General features: G+C 49.4%; 1 protein-coding gene across 4 annotated transcripts in view; it reads right to left on the reverse strand.

Annotated features, from left to right (window-relative positions):
• IFNGR2 (interferon gamma receptor 2) overlaps window positions 1-15415 on the reverse strand; it is a 33694-nt gene extending 18279 nt beyond the window's left edge. Inside the window, exons 1-2 of one of the 4 annotated variants that reach the window (XM_069549154.1) lie at window positions 14805-15415; window positions 3929-4061 (exon numbers count right to left, since the gene is read on the reverse strand). In XM_069549154.1, coding sequence (XP_069405255.1) covers window positions 3929-4061; window positions 14805-14883 — 212 coding nt within the window. In that variant the 5' untranslated portion in view covers window positions 14884-15415. The remainder of the gene's footprint in view (window positions 1-3928; window positions 4062-14804) is intronic. The other 3 variants (XM_069549139.1, XM_069549162.1, XM_069549148.1) reach the window with 3 other exon arrangements.
• Window positions 15416-18237: the final 2822 nt, after the last annotated feature.

Raw genomic sequence — 18237 nt, forward strand, 5'->3', positions numbered from 1 at the left:
CGCCAGGCTTCCTTGTCCATCACCAACTCCCAGAGCTTACTCAAACTCATGGAGTCGGTGATGCCATCCAACCGTCTCATCCTCTGTGGTCCCCTTCTCGTCCCGCCTTCAATCTTTCCTAGCGTCAGGGTCTTTTCAAATGAAAAGGTAGGGGTGCCTACTAAGCACCATCTAAAAATATTTATTAAACACCGGAGCAACCAATGATTTCCCTGTTCACCTTCTGTTACATCATTTCCAGAAATGATTAAGTAAGTCTGTCCCCTGTGAACCCAGCAAGTCCGCTTCCAGAAATGGGAGAAAACAGTCATCGATGGTTTCGGTTTGAGGACATTACTTTTAATGGTCACTAACTGTCAACTACACCACTCGTGAATGGGGAAAAGTTAAAAAAAAAATCATGAGTGATACATCATATAACAAAACATAGAATAAAAATGTTCATACTGAAATAACTGTATGAAAAAATATTCACAAGCTTAACTACATCAAGTTAAAAGGGGAGAAAAAAAAAAGGAAGCAGGACCTAGACATGTGACTCCAGTCTTACGCAGATGCTGGCATATTTGCAAACAAGTCCATGTATTTAGAAAAAGTGTCTAGAGAGAAATACACTAAAATGAGAATAGTAATTTGTCTTAGACTCCAGGTTGCTTTAATTTTGTACTTTTTACTTTTCTGGGTTTTCCAGATTTTCTATAAAGAAATAGCTTTGCTATTAAAATTAGAAAAAAGTGAAGTTAAGAAAAAAAGAGTTGGGAAGACTAGGGTGGGCAGGCCCCGGCGTGGCAAGAGGCCAGGTGGGGTGTGACCTAGAAAGGGCCTGGCTCTCTGCCTGCTTTTATTTTCAAGAAAAAATAGAAATTCGGTTCTTTTTTTAAAGTGAAATCTCCAGATTTGTAAATGTTAATACTAGTTAGAAAAACAACAACAGCAAAAACAACAAAAAACCACTGTGGGCCAAACATAGACTCTAGGCCAGAGGATCTGCCACCTCGGATTTAAACTTAAAATTCTCCCACAATGTGTTCTATGTAATTTTGGCTTTGCTGGCATGACTGTCAAAAAACGAAGGCACGTTCATTTAAAGTTATAGTGATGTTTCCTGGAGAGAAACAGAATGGAAAGTTTAAAGTTCCATGAGCCTCAGAATTAAATTACTTCATGTAACTAAAAGGTCCTAAACGTGTGAAAGTATCTAAAAACAGACCAGCAAAAAAAAAAAAAAAAAATCAAAGGCCCTTTCCCACAATCAAGTCTGTAATTTGAAAAGAAAACATAAAAATCAGCCTCTGAGTTTTCATGACCCCTCAGCTTTTCCAAACAGGGAGGATGTGTGAATGCGTGTGCATGGTAAATCACTCAGTCGTGTCCGACTCTGTGACACCATGGACTACAGACCACCAGGCTCCTCTGTCCGTGGGATTCTCCAGAAAAGAACACTGGAGTGGGTTACCATTTCCTCCTCTAGGGGATCTTCCTGACCCAGGGATCAAAGCCAGATCTCATGTTTCCTGCATTGGTGGGCAGGTTCTTTACCACTAGAGCCCTAAGCAGGACATTCACTTTCAACTGTTTCCTCTACCAAAACCAACCTCTAACCTGAAAAAATATCTGACAAAATGCTTTCCCAATAGAAAACAGAGTGAAACAGGTTAGTCTGTGGTGAGAAACTGTCAAAGGCTTTGACAGATCCTTCTAGTGTCTAGAGGCACTCTGCCAACTCATAACTACTTCCCCAATCAAGGCTGACGAGCGCTATTCGGGCGATCAGTTGCGACTTCCTCTTACCGCAACCTTCGGGCAGCGCTCTAGGAGACTGTGTTCACTGAAGGGTGAGTGGGGCCAGCTTTAGGCAGGTGGTCTGTGCAGTGGCACAGAGCTGTACTCCTAAGAGGGCTCCTGACTTGAAGCTCTGCTGCTGCAGAGCTGTTGTTTGAATTCCCCAAAGTTTTTGAACTAGGAGCCCCACGTTTTCAGCTGGTACTGGGCACAAAATGATGCAGCTGGTCCTCACGGACGGGTCTGTTAATTACAGATGATCATGTTTGAAATTTACAATCACTTAAGAAGTAGATAGGGATTTCCCTGGTGGTCCAGTGGTTGGGACTTTGCCTTTCAATGCAGGGGAAGTAGGTTCGATCCCCAGTCTGGGAGCTAAGATCCCCAATGCCTTGAGGCCCAAAACCAAAAACTTAAAACAGAAGCAATATTACAACAAATTTAATAAAGTTTTTAGAATACTAAAACCACCTTAAAAATCTCTCTAAAAAAATAGAAATAGGTAAATGCAATCCAGAGATAGGCCTCAACTCTCAGTTTAGAATTCATTTTTATAATGTGTTCAGTCATGTTCGACCCTTTGTGGTCCCATGGACAGTAGCCTGCCAGGCTCCTCTGGCCATGGAATTTTCCAGGCAAGAATATTGGAGCTGGGTGCCATTTCCTACCCTGGGGATCTTCCCAACCCAGGGTGTCTTGCAGCCCCTGTTCTGATAGGCAGTTTACTGCTAGTGACACCTGGGAAGGCCATCATTAAGCAAATATTGTTACACTGAACAGTTACAGAGAAAAAAGAAGTCAGCTGGAAACCTCCTCCTCTAACAAATTAACCACTTGTAATTTTTCCACATCCCCTACCTGTTCTGACCATAGATTCATTCCAAACTGGATACAGTTGCACCTGCTGTCATGACACATAAGTGGTCTCCTAAGGGCTCATTCACAAGTTATCTTGACACAATTCGTCAACTTCTAGCCAATGGACATGAATAGACACTTGAATGTGTATCTTCATGAATATAAGTTTGTTTGGTTTCTTTTTTTCTGATAGAGGAGGTTGTATTGTCTGCCTAGAATAAAAAAGTAGTGTGGACATTCCCACGATTCTAAATGAAGAGCAGAACTGACTTTTCAAGAGGACTGTGCTCACAACTGATTCTGATTCAGCATGTGTCCACCAGCCACGTTCTCACCAGCACTAGGCATTCCCACTCTTAAAACTTTCATTTATTTAGTAATCTAAAAATGACTTAGCCAATAATTTTTGTTTGCTTGTTTTGGCTGCACCTCAGGGCATGTGGGATTTTGGTTCCCTGACCAGGGATCAAATCTCTGCCCCAAGTATTAGAAGCATGGAGTCCTAAACACTGGGCCCACAAGAGAAGTCTCACAATAATTTTAACTTGGTCTTCACTTAATGCATCTACCAAGGTAAACGATGACCTGGATTTTGCCTTTCTCCTTCCTCTGTGTGTCTACACTGTAAATCAAGTGATGGCCAACTGTAGGACAGCTTGAAGAGGAGGTGAGAGACAGAATGAGGGGCCAGAATAAAATGCAAAATGGATCACCAGCTTAGAAACTGGGAATTAATTGTTCATTAATTGAATAGCTTTCTTATTAGGACAAACTCAGGCCAAAAGGCTAAATAAACCAGATTTTGAAACCTGAAGACGATGAAGACCAAAAGATACCTCCAGTCCTTTCCAGACAGGAAACCCTTTCATACAATCTCCACCTTAAACTGATGAATCAACTTCCACGCAGCTAAGCTGCCCTGTGGTGAGACCGCTGAGCTCCCTGAGGGTCAATGTCCTTTCAGCCTGCGGATGAGCGGAGGGGTTGGAGGGGAAGTTGTGAAATCTCCACCCTTGGAGATTTAAGAAGTACAAGAGAGGGACTTCCCTGGTGGTCCAGTGGTTAAGATTCTGGGCTTCCAATGCAGAGGGTGTAGGTTTGATCCCTGGGCAGGGAACTAAGTTCTCACACGCTGCACAGGGTGTGGCTAAAAAGTCCAAGAGGACTATCTGCTTGCGACGACTTTGCTTATGGTCCTGCCAAGGAGCAAGAACAGGCAGCTGGCCGCAGGTTCCGTAACAGTCCCGCTCCCAGCTCCCAGGAAGAGGCCAACAGAAACACTGCTTACTATTTATACTGCACCTGGTAGACCACCGGCCTCGGGTCACTGTCCAGGGACACTGGCTCCCAGCTCAGCGCCTGCTGGGCGTTGTACAGATGAACCTTCAGGTTTCCAGGAGCAGGCAGCTGGGCCAGGGAGTCTTGAAAGGGACAGAGAATAAGAGAAGGGAGGAGATGAGGGGGAGACAGGGAGGGTCAAGAGGAGAAAAGTCAATTACAAAATTCATATGGCTGGGGTTTTGATATTACCCATTCTCCCCGCACATCCCCTACGCCTTTAGCCTTTGACTAAAGACAGCCCTTCACCCCAGAAATGGCACATGGGGGTTCCCTTGGCTCTCTTCCCTGGAGATTGCATGAAGGGTTCCCTCAACTCTCTTATCTTGGTTTAACTATTTGTTAATCCCATAATTGATGCCTTTGAACTGTGGTGTTGGAGAAGACTCTTGAGAGTCCCTTGGGCTGTAAGGAGATCCAACCAGTCCATCCTAAAGGAAATCACCCCTGCATATTCATTGGAAGGACTGATGTTGAAGCTGAAGCTCCAATACTTTGGCCACCTGATGCGAAGAGCTGACTCATTTGAAAAGACCCTGATGCTGGGAACGATTGAAGGCAGGAGGAGAAGGGGACGACAGAGGATGAGATGGTTGGATGGCCTCACCAACTTGATGGACATGAGTTTGAGCAAACTCTGGGAGACAGTGAAGGACAGGGAAGGCTGATGTGCTGCAGTCCATGGGGTTGCAAAGAGTCGGACATGACTGAGCAACTGAACAACAAAAGACGGCACAGCTGACACAGTCTGTGGGGAAAGGGGCTTGGGGCTGCCTTTCTACCTGCAGGTTCCAGTTCCATACGAGCAGGTCCTGCCTGAGGCTGAATGAGGACGCCCGTCTACCTTTAGGAGTAGCAGTGTCAGTCGCTCAGTCATGTCTGGCTCTTTGTGACCCCGGAGACTGCAGCCCACCAGGCTCCTCTGTCCATGGGATTCTCCAGGCACGAATACTGGAGTGGGTTGCCATTCCCTTCTCCAGGGGATCTTCCCAACCCAGGGATTGAACCTGGGTCTCCAGCAGTGCAGGCAGATTCTTTACCATCTGAGCCACCAGGGAAGTAGAGGCTGGTATGGTCCCGCAGGGGAATTGGTAGGTGGCAGGGGGAGAGGAAGGAGAAAGGCTTCCCTGACCAGGAACTGAACCCAGGTCACAGCGGTGAGACCACCTGTAGTGAGTGGGGGTAACATAAGAGCTTGGGGCTTGGTTTCTTCTTCAGGAATAAGGAATAAACCATAGTACACTGGAGAAGGTTCTGGAGAAGATTAACTTGATGGCTACTAGACAAGCATGAGACCCTGACTTTGATATAAGGAATATTTGGGAAATCTCCACAAATGTGTACACACACACACACATCCCAAACCAGATGTGCAAATCCCAAAGACACCTGGGAGGGTGAGAACTTGTCTTCTGGGCTTCATATGTTTCTCAAAGACTCCCCCAACGTCATAATCACTGAGGCTAAAATACAGATTCCCACGGCCCACCCCAGACCAGAAACTCTGCATTTTCAACAAGCTTCCCATCTAACTCGCATGCACGTTGAGACGTTTGAGAACCACAAACGACAGAAGAACACATTCTGCAGGAACCACCGCCAATATTAGAATCCCCCCTCCTTGGGATGACCCGTGATTTACAGGACAGGGCTAGAGGCCACCAGGGTGGAAGACTTTTCTCCCGTGAGGAAACACATGGTGATGGTAAGACTTTCTCTGAGACTAAAAGATTAATGAGAAACACCCAGAGCTGGAAAGTCTGAAAAACAGGCTGTTCCAGAGTTCCAAGCAGGACATTCAAACCACACATTTTCAGTAAATGCATCCAGTCTCAAAGAAGGACGCCCAGACCAGCTGAGAGCCTGGCCCACCACGCTCCTGCTGAAAGAAGTTGTGGCCTGGAATCTGTGGCCACCTGTTTACTTACAGAATGCCCATCACTTTCACAGCTAAGGCCTGGGGCTGACCTTCCTTCCAGATCTTAATTCAACCAGCTACCTTGACACTCTGCCAACTCGTGCCAGGCCTGACGGAAGCTAGCCCAAAGGCACAGCGTGGCGGGAGCCTGCTCTTCCAGTCTGGCCCACCCTGCTCACTGGGGCTGCTATGGCCCAGTGGATCGCAAAGTGAGCTCAGGAAATGAAATCCTGCTTCCAAGAGGCGCTGTGCAGGGTCTCAAGGGGTGAGGGCTTGGTTAGGGCTGGGCACCCGTCAAAGCATCTCAGAGACCTTCTCTCCTGTCTATGTTGAAGTGAAGTGAAAGTCACTCAGTCATGTCCGACTCTTTGCGACCCCATGGACTATAGAGTCCATGGAATTCTCCAAGCCAGAATCCTGGAGTGGGTAGCCTTTCCCCTCTCCAGGGTATCTTCCCAACCCAGGGATCGAACCTGGGTCTCCTGCATTGCAGGCGGATTCTTTACCAGCTGAGCCACCAGGCAAGCCCAAGAATACTGGAGTGGGTAGCCTTATCCCTTCTCCAGGGGATCTTCCCGACCCAGGAATCGAACCGGCGTCTCCTGCATTGCAGGTGGATTCTTTACCAGCTGAGCTACTAGGGAAGCCCCCATTGCCCTGTTAGTTTCCTACTGATGCTGAAATAAATGACCACAAACATAGCGCCTTAGATTTTATCTGTTTATTTACTTTCGGCTGTGCTGGGTCTTTCTAGCTCTGCATGGGCTTTTCTCAAATTGTGGCAAGAGGGGGTACTAGGGGGTACCCTCTAGCTCTGGTGCACGGGCTTCTGGCTGTGTCTTCTTTCGCTGCAGGGCACAGCCTCTAGGGTGCCAGGGCTCAGTAGTTGCAGCATGTGGGTTAGGTGCTCCACGGCACGTGGGACCTTCCTAGAGCAGGGACTGAACCCACGTCCCCTGCACAGGCAGACAGAATCTCAACCACGGGACCAGCAGGGAAGGCTAATGTAGTGTCTTAACCTGGAAATATGCTCTTATTGTTCCTACAGGTCAGACAACAGGTCTCACGGACCAAGGTCAAGGTGTCGGCAGGCTCCCTTCCTTCTGGAAGCCAGGGGAGAAACAGTTCCTGCCTTTCTCCTTGCTGAGAAGCTGCTCACATTCTTTGGCTCCTGGCCTCTTGCTCCAGCAATGCTGGGCTGAGCCTGATCTTGTGCTGCCGACTCTGCTTCCAACTTCCTCTTCCAGCTTCCAAGGATCTGTGTGATTGCACTGGGCCCACTGAGCCCAATAATCCAGGAAAATCTCCCCAGCTCAGGACCCCTCATTTAATCACATCCCTTTTGCCACGTAAGGCAACGTGGTCACAGGCTCTGGAGATCAGGCTGTGGATCTCTTTAGGGACCATTATTCTGCCTGCCTCCCCTTCCCTGGGGAGGAGTTAGGAGGCATCCCCTCTCTCTCCACTCCCTCCCCATCCCCATCTAGACAGTCAGCTAAGAAGGGGAGCACTAGGGACCACTGATGTCTTCCAGCCCACCAGGTAGGCAGACCAGAGGACAGCCTTCTCAGTAAACGTCGGGAGTCTCCATCAGAGCCTTCTGCTTTCTGCACTTTTCATTTCATGGAGGTGTGGCCAGGGGACCTGCAGGATGTCTCTCATATTTGAGTTTGTTGGCATCCCCAGTTTCACCACATTCAGAAAAGAAACTGAGTCTCGGGGCTGTGGGTTTCACGGTGAAGCACCAGAGGCTGCCCACTCACTCACACCAGTGGCCTCAACCCCACCCTGCACGCATCATCTCTGGAGGGAGGCCTGTTCCTGCCTAGCCTCCCCTGGCCGCCTCCTCGCTCCAGGGGATCGCTGGCGGGGGCGGGAGGGGGCCCTCACACCGCTCCCTGCCCTTCTCTGGAGCCTTCTTTCTCCCTGTGCCACGCTTCTCCCCGACTCCCTTCAGTACTCTGCTCAAGCACCACCCTATCAAAGCACGTTCCTGCCTCCCGATCCCCCTTTCCTTTTCTCCTGGGTTTCCCACTACCTGGGTGCTGTGTTTACACCCAGGGGCTGGTAAGGAGCACCAGAATTTGACTGCCTGGCTTCAAAGCCCCATGCTCTTTGCAGGACCTTCGGGTGCGAAACCTCCTGCTCTTGGCAGAACCTTGTTTCACCTCTCTGTGCCTCGGTCATCTCATCATCTGCGAAACAGCAATGATCACTGCGCAGACTTCAAAGGGTTCTTAGGAGGAGCGAGCAGGTTAATTTCATGTGTACTGCTGAGACCCGCAGGAGCACGACGTGACCGGTTCCTCTTCCTCAGATGCTAGAGCAGGAGCTCCAGGGAGGCTGGGTGTTGCCAGACTTGGGGGCTGTCCCATCCCCCGGAGCTGGAGGAGCAGGCTCCTGGGGCCTGGGGAACGATGGGGCTATAGCCCAGTAACCTGCTGTCTCTCCTTCAGGGATTAAGCAGCCAGTTTCTGCATTTGTCCAGGAGAAATCCAGGCTAAGCTCAAGCTCTCTTTCTTGCTTTATGTGTAAGTCCTGCCTTTCCTCTGGTCTCGGAGAGGCTGGGGCAGGAAGTGGGTACAATTCTGCTTGCCGTTGTTTGCTCACTAAGTATCTGACTCTTTGTGACCCCATTGACTGTAGCCCGCCAGGCTCCTCTGTCCTTCACTATCTCCTGGACTTTGCTCAAACTCATCTCCATTGAGTCGGTGATGCCATCCAACCATCTCATCCTCTGTTGCCCCCTTCTCCTCCTGCCCTCAATCCTTTCCCAGGGTCTTTTCTGATGAGTTGGTTCTTCGCAGGTAGCAAAAGTACTGAGGCTTCAGCTTCAGCATCAGTCCATCCAATGAATAATCGGGGTTGACTTCCTTAAAGATTGACTAACTCTGGACTTATCTGGATGGCTCTAAAGGGTCCATATATTTAGGGCCATATCACCTGCAGTCAATAGTGTGGACAAAGGCTTTGTAGGAAGAAAAGAGAATTTGTGGACAAAAGGCTTTAGCTGGAATCCTGATCCTGCCACGAAGAGCCATGGAGTCATGCCACAACACCCCTGAGCATCCGTGTCCACATGGAAAGTGAACTGATACCGCCTTTCCTGGAAATGGAGTGAGTGAGGGGCAAACGCAGGCCCACGAATGAAAGGCAAACCAGACACCAAACCATACATCGCTGCCTAAGTGTGATTTTAAAGAAGTGCCTGGGGGCTCAGACAGTAAAGCATCTGCCCGCAATGTGGGAGACCGGGGTTCCATCCCTGGGTTGGGAAGATCCCCTGGAGAAGGAACTGGCAACCCACTCCAGTATGCTTGCCTGGAAAATCCCATGGACAAAGAAACCTAGTGGGCTACAAGTCTATGGGGTTGCAGAGAGTCAGACGTGACTTAGCGACTAAACAAGTTTCAGGGTGTCCTGATGGCTGGCTGCAGGTGGTGAGCTGCAAGCTGTTACCCAGACCGAGCCTCCAGTGACCACCAACAGAGGGCTCAGCCCATGCTGACCGCTGTGGTCAATGGTCTGACCCCGAGTGAGGCAGAACAGTACCCTCCCCGCAAGACGTCTATGTCTTATGAACACACTAGGTCCACGGGGATTGGAGCTGCAGATGAAACTCAGGGCCCTACAGAAGATCTAAAGACAACTTATCCTGGAGCATCTGGGGGGACCCAGGTCACCACTGTTTTTCCAGGAGCTGGAAAACACAAGGAAATGATTCTCCCCCTAGAATCCTCACAAAGGAACACACCCCTAGGACACCTTGATTTAGTCCCAGCCCAGTCCGCATCTGACCATGACTTCCAGAACTGTAAGACGCTGAACTCAGTTCTACGTATCAAGGAAGTGACAACCCATTCCAGTATTCTTGCTTGGAAAATCCCATGGACAGAGGAGCCTGGCAGGCTACAGTCCTTGGGGTCACAAAGAATCAGACACGACTGAGTGACTGACACACATCTTCACTGTGTGTCTTTACTGCAAACATTTTCACCAAATAACTAATGGGCCATAAGGCAATTTAGCTTATGTAAACTGTAAAAGTAAATTTCACAAATCTTATTTTGATAAAAGTGAATTTTATCAAAAGTAAAATAATGAAAAATAAAAGAGAAACATAACATTGGACATAATGAACCATGAAAAATAAACAACAAAATTTAAAAGACTATTGCAAAATGAAAAATATTTGAATACATTTAAAATGTGTGTAGATTCATAGCAATACTGTGCAAACAACCGATTTTATTTTGTGGGCTTTACGAAGTACTCGTCTTCAAAGTCTTTTGTTTATCATATTATATATACATATATTTTTGTGTGTATTGATTTGTCTCATGGTTTTTCTTTTTCACTGACATTTCTTCTTTTGTTAAGCAAGGTGTCAGCTTCTAAACACTGGGGCACATATTTGTAACTGAGCTTTGGACCGTGTGTCCTGGCATATTGTCACATGTCTGTTGATAAATATTTAGTTCTATGGGAAGTGTTGGTTCAACTCTGCACCTTTAATTAAGGCCATTGGCCTCTTTCTCTTCCAGGGTAGTGTGTTTCATAAGAAAACCAAGTCATCATCATCTGTCAGCTTGATAAAGCCATCAGGAACTTCACTAAGAAACGCTTTCACATTTCAACCACTTGAAACCAAACTGTCAAACCAAGCTGTCAGCCAGTTATTTTATCTATTACGGCAAAATTGCCTGATGGCCAATTAGTCATGCAGTGAAAACGTCTGAGGTTGAAAATGCTTGTGGGCAAGGGTATCTATGGCAAAGAAACTCACAACAAAGATACCAGGCACAAATAAGCTTGTGTTATATTAAGGCACCAAGTTGGTGGTCATTTGTTACAGCAAAAACAGGAAACTAGCACAGTCCAGGGAGGTGGACACCAGGCCTTTAATGGCACCCTAGCTCCTACAAGACAAAGCTCACAGTCCCAAGGAGGGTGTACAAAGCCCCACTCTGCTTCCTTCTCCATGGTCTTTGGGGCAATGGTTCACTGTTAATGGTAAGAAGAGAGAACCTAGGGAGATGCCAAACGTATCTTCCATACAATTACTGTGCAATCACACCTCCTGTTCCACCTTCCTGCCCCAACTGGCTGCCTCCGATCCACCCTGGATCCAGGTGTTTGAGATTTTATGCATTTTTAAGAACAGGCTCTCCTGGGTCTTAATAGCTTATTTTGATTAACACATATCACACACAGATAATAAAGTACTACTAACATCAGAATTAATCATTTAATCTTGACAATCGAAGACCCCTTCCCTCCTGAAACCCCCTCCCCTCGAAGGGTGACTGACTTGTGTTGTTGTTGTTGTTGGCAGAAACCAACACGACACTGTGAAGCAATTATCAATTATCCTCCAATAAAAAACATGCAAAAACAAACAAAAAAGATCCTTCAGGATCCTTCCATGGATGGGTCATTATGGTGAACATCAGTGATCCCATCTCCGATTAATACCTTGCAGACAAGGAGAAGTAAAAAACAAAAAACTCCCTGAATTCTCACCCATAACCAGAAAGTTGTTCTTGTCTGTAAATACTGGATATCAGCTTATCTAACCTAGACCATTTGTCTCTTCCTAAAAAGAATGGTTTGTTTTCCCAGGGAGCAAAATGAAGTTATTATCTACTTCAAAAGAATGGCTGAGAAAATTAGGAGAGATAATGTAGATAAAACACTTAACAGCCTGTCCACGTTAAAAGAGTAGCCCAATAAATGGTGGGCTACGGTCATTTATGGAGTTTGCCCCCAGACATCCCTATTACGCAGTACTTTCCACTGTTGAGGTTATGGACACACAGGAGTTCTTAATATACAGTAATTTGCTATGTTTTTTCCTGTGGTTGGGGATTTACTGTCTTTCTCAGTGGTCTCTAAGCTCTGAGAAGCTTTGGATGTTCAGGTCAGCAAGTCACGGTAAGAGAATTTTGTGGCCTAAGTACATTCAGATCCACTAGAAAATAAGCAACAACTAGAACAATTACAAACAGAAGCCTTCATTCTTCAACACTCGGGTAACTAAATTACTAAAGAGTGAGTTGACTTACTGTACTTTAATGCTGCCTAAAGCAAATGACCAGCATTTACTACAAATTGAGTCAGGTCTGATATTTTGCGTATGTCATCCTTAAAACAACTCTTGCTGTTGTTGTTCAGTGGCTAAGTTGTGACTGATATCGCAAGTTTCCTTTAAAAAAATTTTCTTTCCAATACTTGTATTTTTCTCCCCTCTGACCATAAATGTGATTACATATCTACTGAAGGACACGGAATTAAGTTACGGAAAGGTCTGGAAAATTTTCTGCTTAACTATCCTTTTACTGTATAATCGCTGTTAATATTTTCACTTTGCGTTTGGGCTAACAAAGAGTTCCTCTTAAAAATATCCCAGTTAAGTTTTTAATTGCTTATTATGCAAAATTTCGAACAGTCACAAAAAACAGATTAGTATAGCATGGTGCTGCTTTGCAAAAAGATGAAGGACTAGCTTATTTCCAGTGCATCACACAGACCCAAACTTTCACAGAATACAGTAAAAGATAATCACTAGCAAGATGAACCTGGGACTTCCCTGGAGGTCCAGTGGCTAAGACTCTGGGCTCCCAGCGCAGGGGGCTCGGGCCTAACCCCTGGTCAGATAACTGGATCTCACATGCTGCAGTTAAGAGTTTACATTCTGAAACTGTAAGATCCAGTGCAGCCAAATAAATAAATAAATATTAAAAAGAAAGAAAGATGGACCTGTCTGTGGGTGTTGTGGCAATATAAAATTACAAAGTTTCTAAATACTCCTATCAACCACTGGACCACAGCACACAAATCACAAACAATTCACAGACTAGTCAGGAGCAGCCCAAGTGTAGCGGACCACCTGGGGCACTTACCAACACCCGAATCTCATCTGAGGGCTTCCCTGAGCTTTCCCTCTCCCTTCTCACCTGAGTAGTAAAGAATCTGCCTGCAATGCAGGAAGACAGGAGACCTGGGCTCAGTCCCTGGGTTGGGAAGATTCTCTGGAGGAGAGAATGGCTACCCGCTTCAGTGTTCTTGCCTGGAGGGTTCCATGGACAGAGGAGCCTGGCGGGCTACAGTCCATGGGGTCACAAAGGGTCAGACACGACTGAACGGCTAAGCACAAATCTCATCTGAAGGAAGCCCAGGGAAGGAGCAAATGTAGGTTGTTCAAGACTCAAAGTTTGAGGAGCAGAGTAAAGATACAAACCCATCCGTCCAGCTCCCAGGAGGAAACAGCCATTTAACTAGGAGCACACAGGGGATGACAGAGGATGAGACGGTTGGACAGCATCACCAACTCAGTGGACACGAGTTTGTGCAAACTCCGGGAGGCCTGATGTGCCGCAGTCCATGGTGTCGCGAAGAGTCAGACAGGACTGAGCAGCTGAACTGAACTGAACTCACTCCCTAAGTGCTCCCCTGAGTGCTCCCCTGAGTGCTCCTGCACCGAGCCGTAAGGAATTGGCTTGCGAAGCGGGAGACAGTACAGTCCAAAGGGTGGGAAAGAGCTGGACATCAGGGAGTGCCGGAGTACACACACACACTCTCTCTCTCTCTCTCTTTCTGTCTCTCTCTCTCTCTCTCTGTCTCTTTCTCTCTCTCTCTCCCTCCCTGATGCAATGCTTCCCTTATCCAGGACCTATGGAGTTTAAGGGCTTTGCAAGGGATGCTGAGAAAAAGAAACCCAAAAAACAGCTTGAGAATCCAAGGGGGAGAAAACTTCTACATTCTTGAGACTTATAAAGTGTTACCCAAATTATAATATCAGTCACTTCATGAGAAATAAGGCAGCAAACACAAACACATAGACATGCACAGAAAGAATGTTCTCATACAACCAGCTTTGTCATTTCTCTCTGTCTCTCTCTCTGTGTCTCTCTTGGTAGTTTGTCCCTGGCTCATAGGTATGGTCAGTTAGTGTCAGAGGTAAGCAGGAGGCTGAGCTTAGGTGGGGCTGTCCAGATGGGAACAGAGCTAGGATTAAAATTCTGGCTCAGCTGGCCCCCTGCCCACCGCAAGGCAACATTTCTGGGTTCTGCGCCGCCGCCCCACTCCCCCTCCTCCGCCGGCCAGTCTATCCGATCCCTGGGGAATGACCACCTGGACTTCACACCCGCTAATCAGACACACCCGGCCCCAGTTAAGACTGAGGTACAGTCACGATCCCCAGGACAGAGGTCCCTGCCGGTGGCCGGCCTCCCTAGCACGAAACTGCGAGGGAAGCAGGCCTGGGCCTGGTTCTGGCTGAGCTCCCCTCCCCCCCCGGCCCCCCCCCGCCTCCCCCCCCGCCTCCCCCCCCGCCTCCCCCCCACCCCCATCTCCCCCCCCCCCCCCACCGCCAGGGAGGACAGGCCAGGCAGCGCTACATTCAGGCGCTCGGGAAGAGGAATCTGTGGCCCGCGGAAGCGGCCTCTTCTCTAGCCCTGAATCTGGTTTTCCCTCTGCTCTTTGGAGACATTCGGAGTCGAGCCGCGCTAGCTTTGGGGGCTTCTCTCCTAGAGAAGGAGCTACGGAGTGTCCAGACTCGTGCAGGGGCAGCGCGGCCCGGGGGCCCCGCGGCTCCTCCCGCTGCTCCAGCTCGCGGCCCGAGACTGCCTGGAATCCACCCCCCGCGACCATCCCACACCCGCTTCGGGCTCCCACGCCCCGCGAAGCCCACCCGATCGGGACCGACCCTACCCGATCGAGGCAGCCCTGAACCCCCGCCACTGATCCTGGCTCCCCGCGGACCCCACCGCACGGGACACCCCTGTTTACCGCCCCCCCCAGTAAATGGGGGTTCCCGTGGATTCCCACCTACTGCGGGCTCCCCGCGGACTCCCACCCGCGAGCCGCCGCCTCCGGCAGGCCTCGGGGGCTCTCCAGCCCCGCTTACCTGCGGGGGGCGCCGCAGCGCCGAAGCCGCTGAGCAGCAGGAGCAGCGGCGGCAGCAGTGTTGGCGGCGGCGGCCGCATGGCCCAGGGCTCCGGGCGCCGCAGGCTCCGCGGCGCTGGGGGCGCAGCCCGGCCCCGGCGCGGGGTCGCCGAGCAGCTCACTTCGCCGCCTCGGCGGCCATGGCGACCGCAGGGCGCGCGCGGGGCCCGCCTATTCCCGAGCCCCGCCGGCTGCGGCGGCGGCAGCGCGTCCCGGGACGGACGAGCGCCCCGCGCGGCCGCCGCGCCCGGGCCCGGCCCCTCCTGGCGCGCGCCCCGCCCCTGCACCCCGCCCGCCGCCGGGACTTTCCTGGCGCCCCCTACCCGCGCCGGCGCTCCCGGGAACCGCGGCCCCGGGGGGTGGGTCCCCGGGCTCCCCGCGGCCCGAGCGCCCCGCGCGCCTCCGTGCGAGCCGGGGTCTCCCCGAGGGGCCGGCGTCACCCAGCGAGCGCAGAGCCGGCCGGCCCCGACCTTGGCTCAGAGGAGCCGGTGCGAGGAGAGGGAACCCTGCCACTCGCCGCCTTCTGGGCCGGGGACGAGGGGTTGCGGCTTGCGATCCTTCGGGAAAGACCTCTCGGCACCCAGAGCCCGGGTGGGCCTCGCGCGGAGCCCTCGACCCTCACCCCACCCCCATCTTCGCCCACTGCTCCCCGATTTCCTGGGATTGCACAATTCCAGAGTTCCTCCCTTAGGCTGAAGCTTTTGTTTGCTTACCAGACTTTCAAGTACATATTTAGCGTTTAACCTTTTTTGACAGTAGGGTCGAAGGGTATAGGGGTTGGAAAGAACCTTGGAAAGAGTGACTGAAGGAGGGGAGCTGTGGGGGCTCTGGGCGCCCGGCAAGGCAGAGGGACCCGCCCCACATTTCATAATGGTCCGTGGCTTTGGCCCGGGGGCAGGCCGTGAAGAAGTCTATGAGGAAGTGACCCCGGGAGCTGGGGTGCGGGGGTGTGAGTCTGAGTTGGCTTTTATCCGTTGGATGCCAGCAAGGATTTGAGTCCATTCTGTTCTCTCAAGATGAGCCATAAACCAAGCTCAGCAGGAAAGGAAGGAGGCATAAAGAGGGAGGTTGGGGGGAGGCTGGGAGGGGGCGGGTGGGGGCGGGCGTGACCAAGGAAAGGAATCACGAGTCCCCTCGTATCGTGCTGGACATCCTGCTGCGTGGCTTGGCAGCGCACTGTACGGTAAAGTCAAGCTTTGCTTTTGGACTTTTTGCATTTTATTTCAAAATGCAAAACGGAGAACTCTTTTGAAATTGGCCACTCTTGTAAACAGAGGTGCTGAGATATCTAGCAGTGTTTGAATGATGCTTAGACTGAGTTTTTCCAAGACAAAGACATGGTTTAAATGTTAAGTGAAAACAGCAGAATCCTTGCAAAACTGACCCGTTGAGAATGGCTGGGGGAAATATGCCAAAACACTGGCGTGAAATAGGGTGTGGGATTACGGAGTGATAACAGGGTTTCTTTACTTTCTTCTTCTTCTTTTTTTTTTTTTTTAGGTTTTTTCTTTTTCCCCCAATGGGCGTATTTTTCTTTCATAATCAGGAAAAAAAAAAATCAAGTTAAAGAAAAGGACACGTGTTTGTGTCTCAGCCCAGGCCAGGGAAGGCTGGTGGTCTTCCTTGATGTGGAATGCTCAGGGGCAGCGACAATGAAGCCTGTGGTCTTTGAGGGTTCATGGAAACCCCCTGACAATCTCCTTCCAGAGCTTTTCTCTGCTAAAATGTAGAGGGTTTATGTTTTCCTTACAGTTCCTGGCAAAGTACTAAAAGGAGCCCTACCCAGTTTGCTGCTTGGGTGGACATTCTGCTGACACCCCAGGCATGCAGTAGTCTCCCCCACCCCCGACTTCAAGGCAACTTGCCAAAGAAAGACAGTTTCTCTCAGGGGCTGGCATTTCTGCTTCCTCTTTCTCCTGGCTGGGAGACTGCGAAGTCTTGGAGAGGTGACTGGGATTTCCACAGAATCCTCAATCTGAAGAGAACAGGAAGCCAGTCTCACTGGAATTGGCTGTGAAGGACGTCCAGCAACCACTGCCCTTTGGCTCCATCTCTGCCGGCCAGAGCATCATGTCAGAGCTGGGTTTATTGCGTGTAACTTTTGTAAGACACACACACACGCAATAAACCTGGCTCTGACATGATGCTCTGGCGTAACCTTTGTAAGCAGAGAAGGCAATGGCACTCCACTCCAGCACTCTTGCCTGGAAAATCCCATGGATGGAGGAGCCACTTTCACTTTTCACTTTCATGCATTGGAGAAGGAAATGGCAACCCACTCCAGTGTTCCTGCCTGGAGAATCCCAGGGATGGGGGAGCCTGGTGGGCTGCCGTCTATGGGGTCGCACAGAGTCGGAGACAACTGAAGCGCCTTAGCAGTAGCAGCAGCAACCTTTGTAAGTGGGTGCCCCTCTGGCTCCCCTTTGGAGGCAGGTTTACTGAGAAACCACTGAAAGCAAACACCTCAGAACCTCTCCTTTCCGTGGAAGGGGCTCCCTGCTCTTGGTCATATGCTTTAGTGAAATCTGCCAAGTAAGAGCTTTTAACCACAGTCGTTGAGACATCTGTCTCTTTCCTTGTCAACTTCTCCTTTAACACACTTCTGTTATGCCCAAGTCGGGAAATCTCCCAATGACTACCAGGGAGCCAGTATCCGATGCAAAAGCAAGAGTTTTTATTACCAAGCTCAAGCTGGGGCTCCCACCGTCACCGACGCAGCGGCTAAGGAGAGGAGCCCCGAGTTTTGGGTTACACTGTTTTTATAGGGAATATTCAGGTAAAAGGGTAAAAAGGGGGTGTTCAGGCTGAAGGACAACTGATTGGTTACCTTCTTCTATAGGGTTGTATGTGGATTCCTGATTGATTGTTACTTTCAAGGTAAATCACAAGTTCCTGAACGCAAAGTCAGGAGGTTTAACCTAAGGGCCGATTGGCTCGTGGGCAGTGGGGCAAGGTTGGGTAATATCCAAAGTCTAAGTCTTTTTGCCCGGAACCTTTACAAAATGGAGTTCTCTTACAAGATGGAATAGCTTAGGCTCTCCACTTCTAGACCATGCAGGATGGTGTTGGGGTGCCTGTGGTGTTTCCCAAAACTGTCTTGACATGATACAGCAATAGCATTGTGAAGTTAAAAGACACTTTTCTAAATTGTCAATATGAAGAAACATTTTGATTAAATCATCCTACAGGAAAAGACTAAATTAACGTTTTGTTCTTTCTATACAGCATATTTTATATATTTATTTTTAAATATTATTAATTTTTTGGCTGTGCTGCATGCCTCCTTGCAGGACCTTGGTTCCCTGACCAGGGATTGAACCCTTGCCCCCTGCAATGGAGTCCTAAGCACTGCACCGCCAAAAAATTCCCTAGAGCATATTTTAAAGGGTTGTTGC

The sequence above is a fragment of the Ovis canadensis genome, chromosome 1 (assembly GCF_042477335.2).
Source record: "Ovis canadensis isolate MfBH-ARS-UI-01 breed Bighorn chromosome 1, ARS-UI_OviCan_v2, whole genome shotgun sequence".
Taxonomy (NCBI): domain Eukaryota; kingdom Metazoa; phylum Chordata; class Mammalia; order Artiodactyla; family Bovidae; genus Ovis; species Ovis canadensis.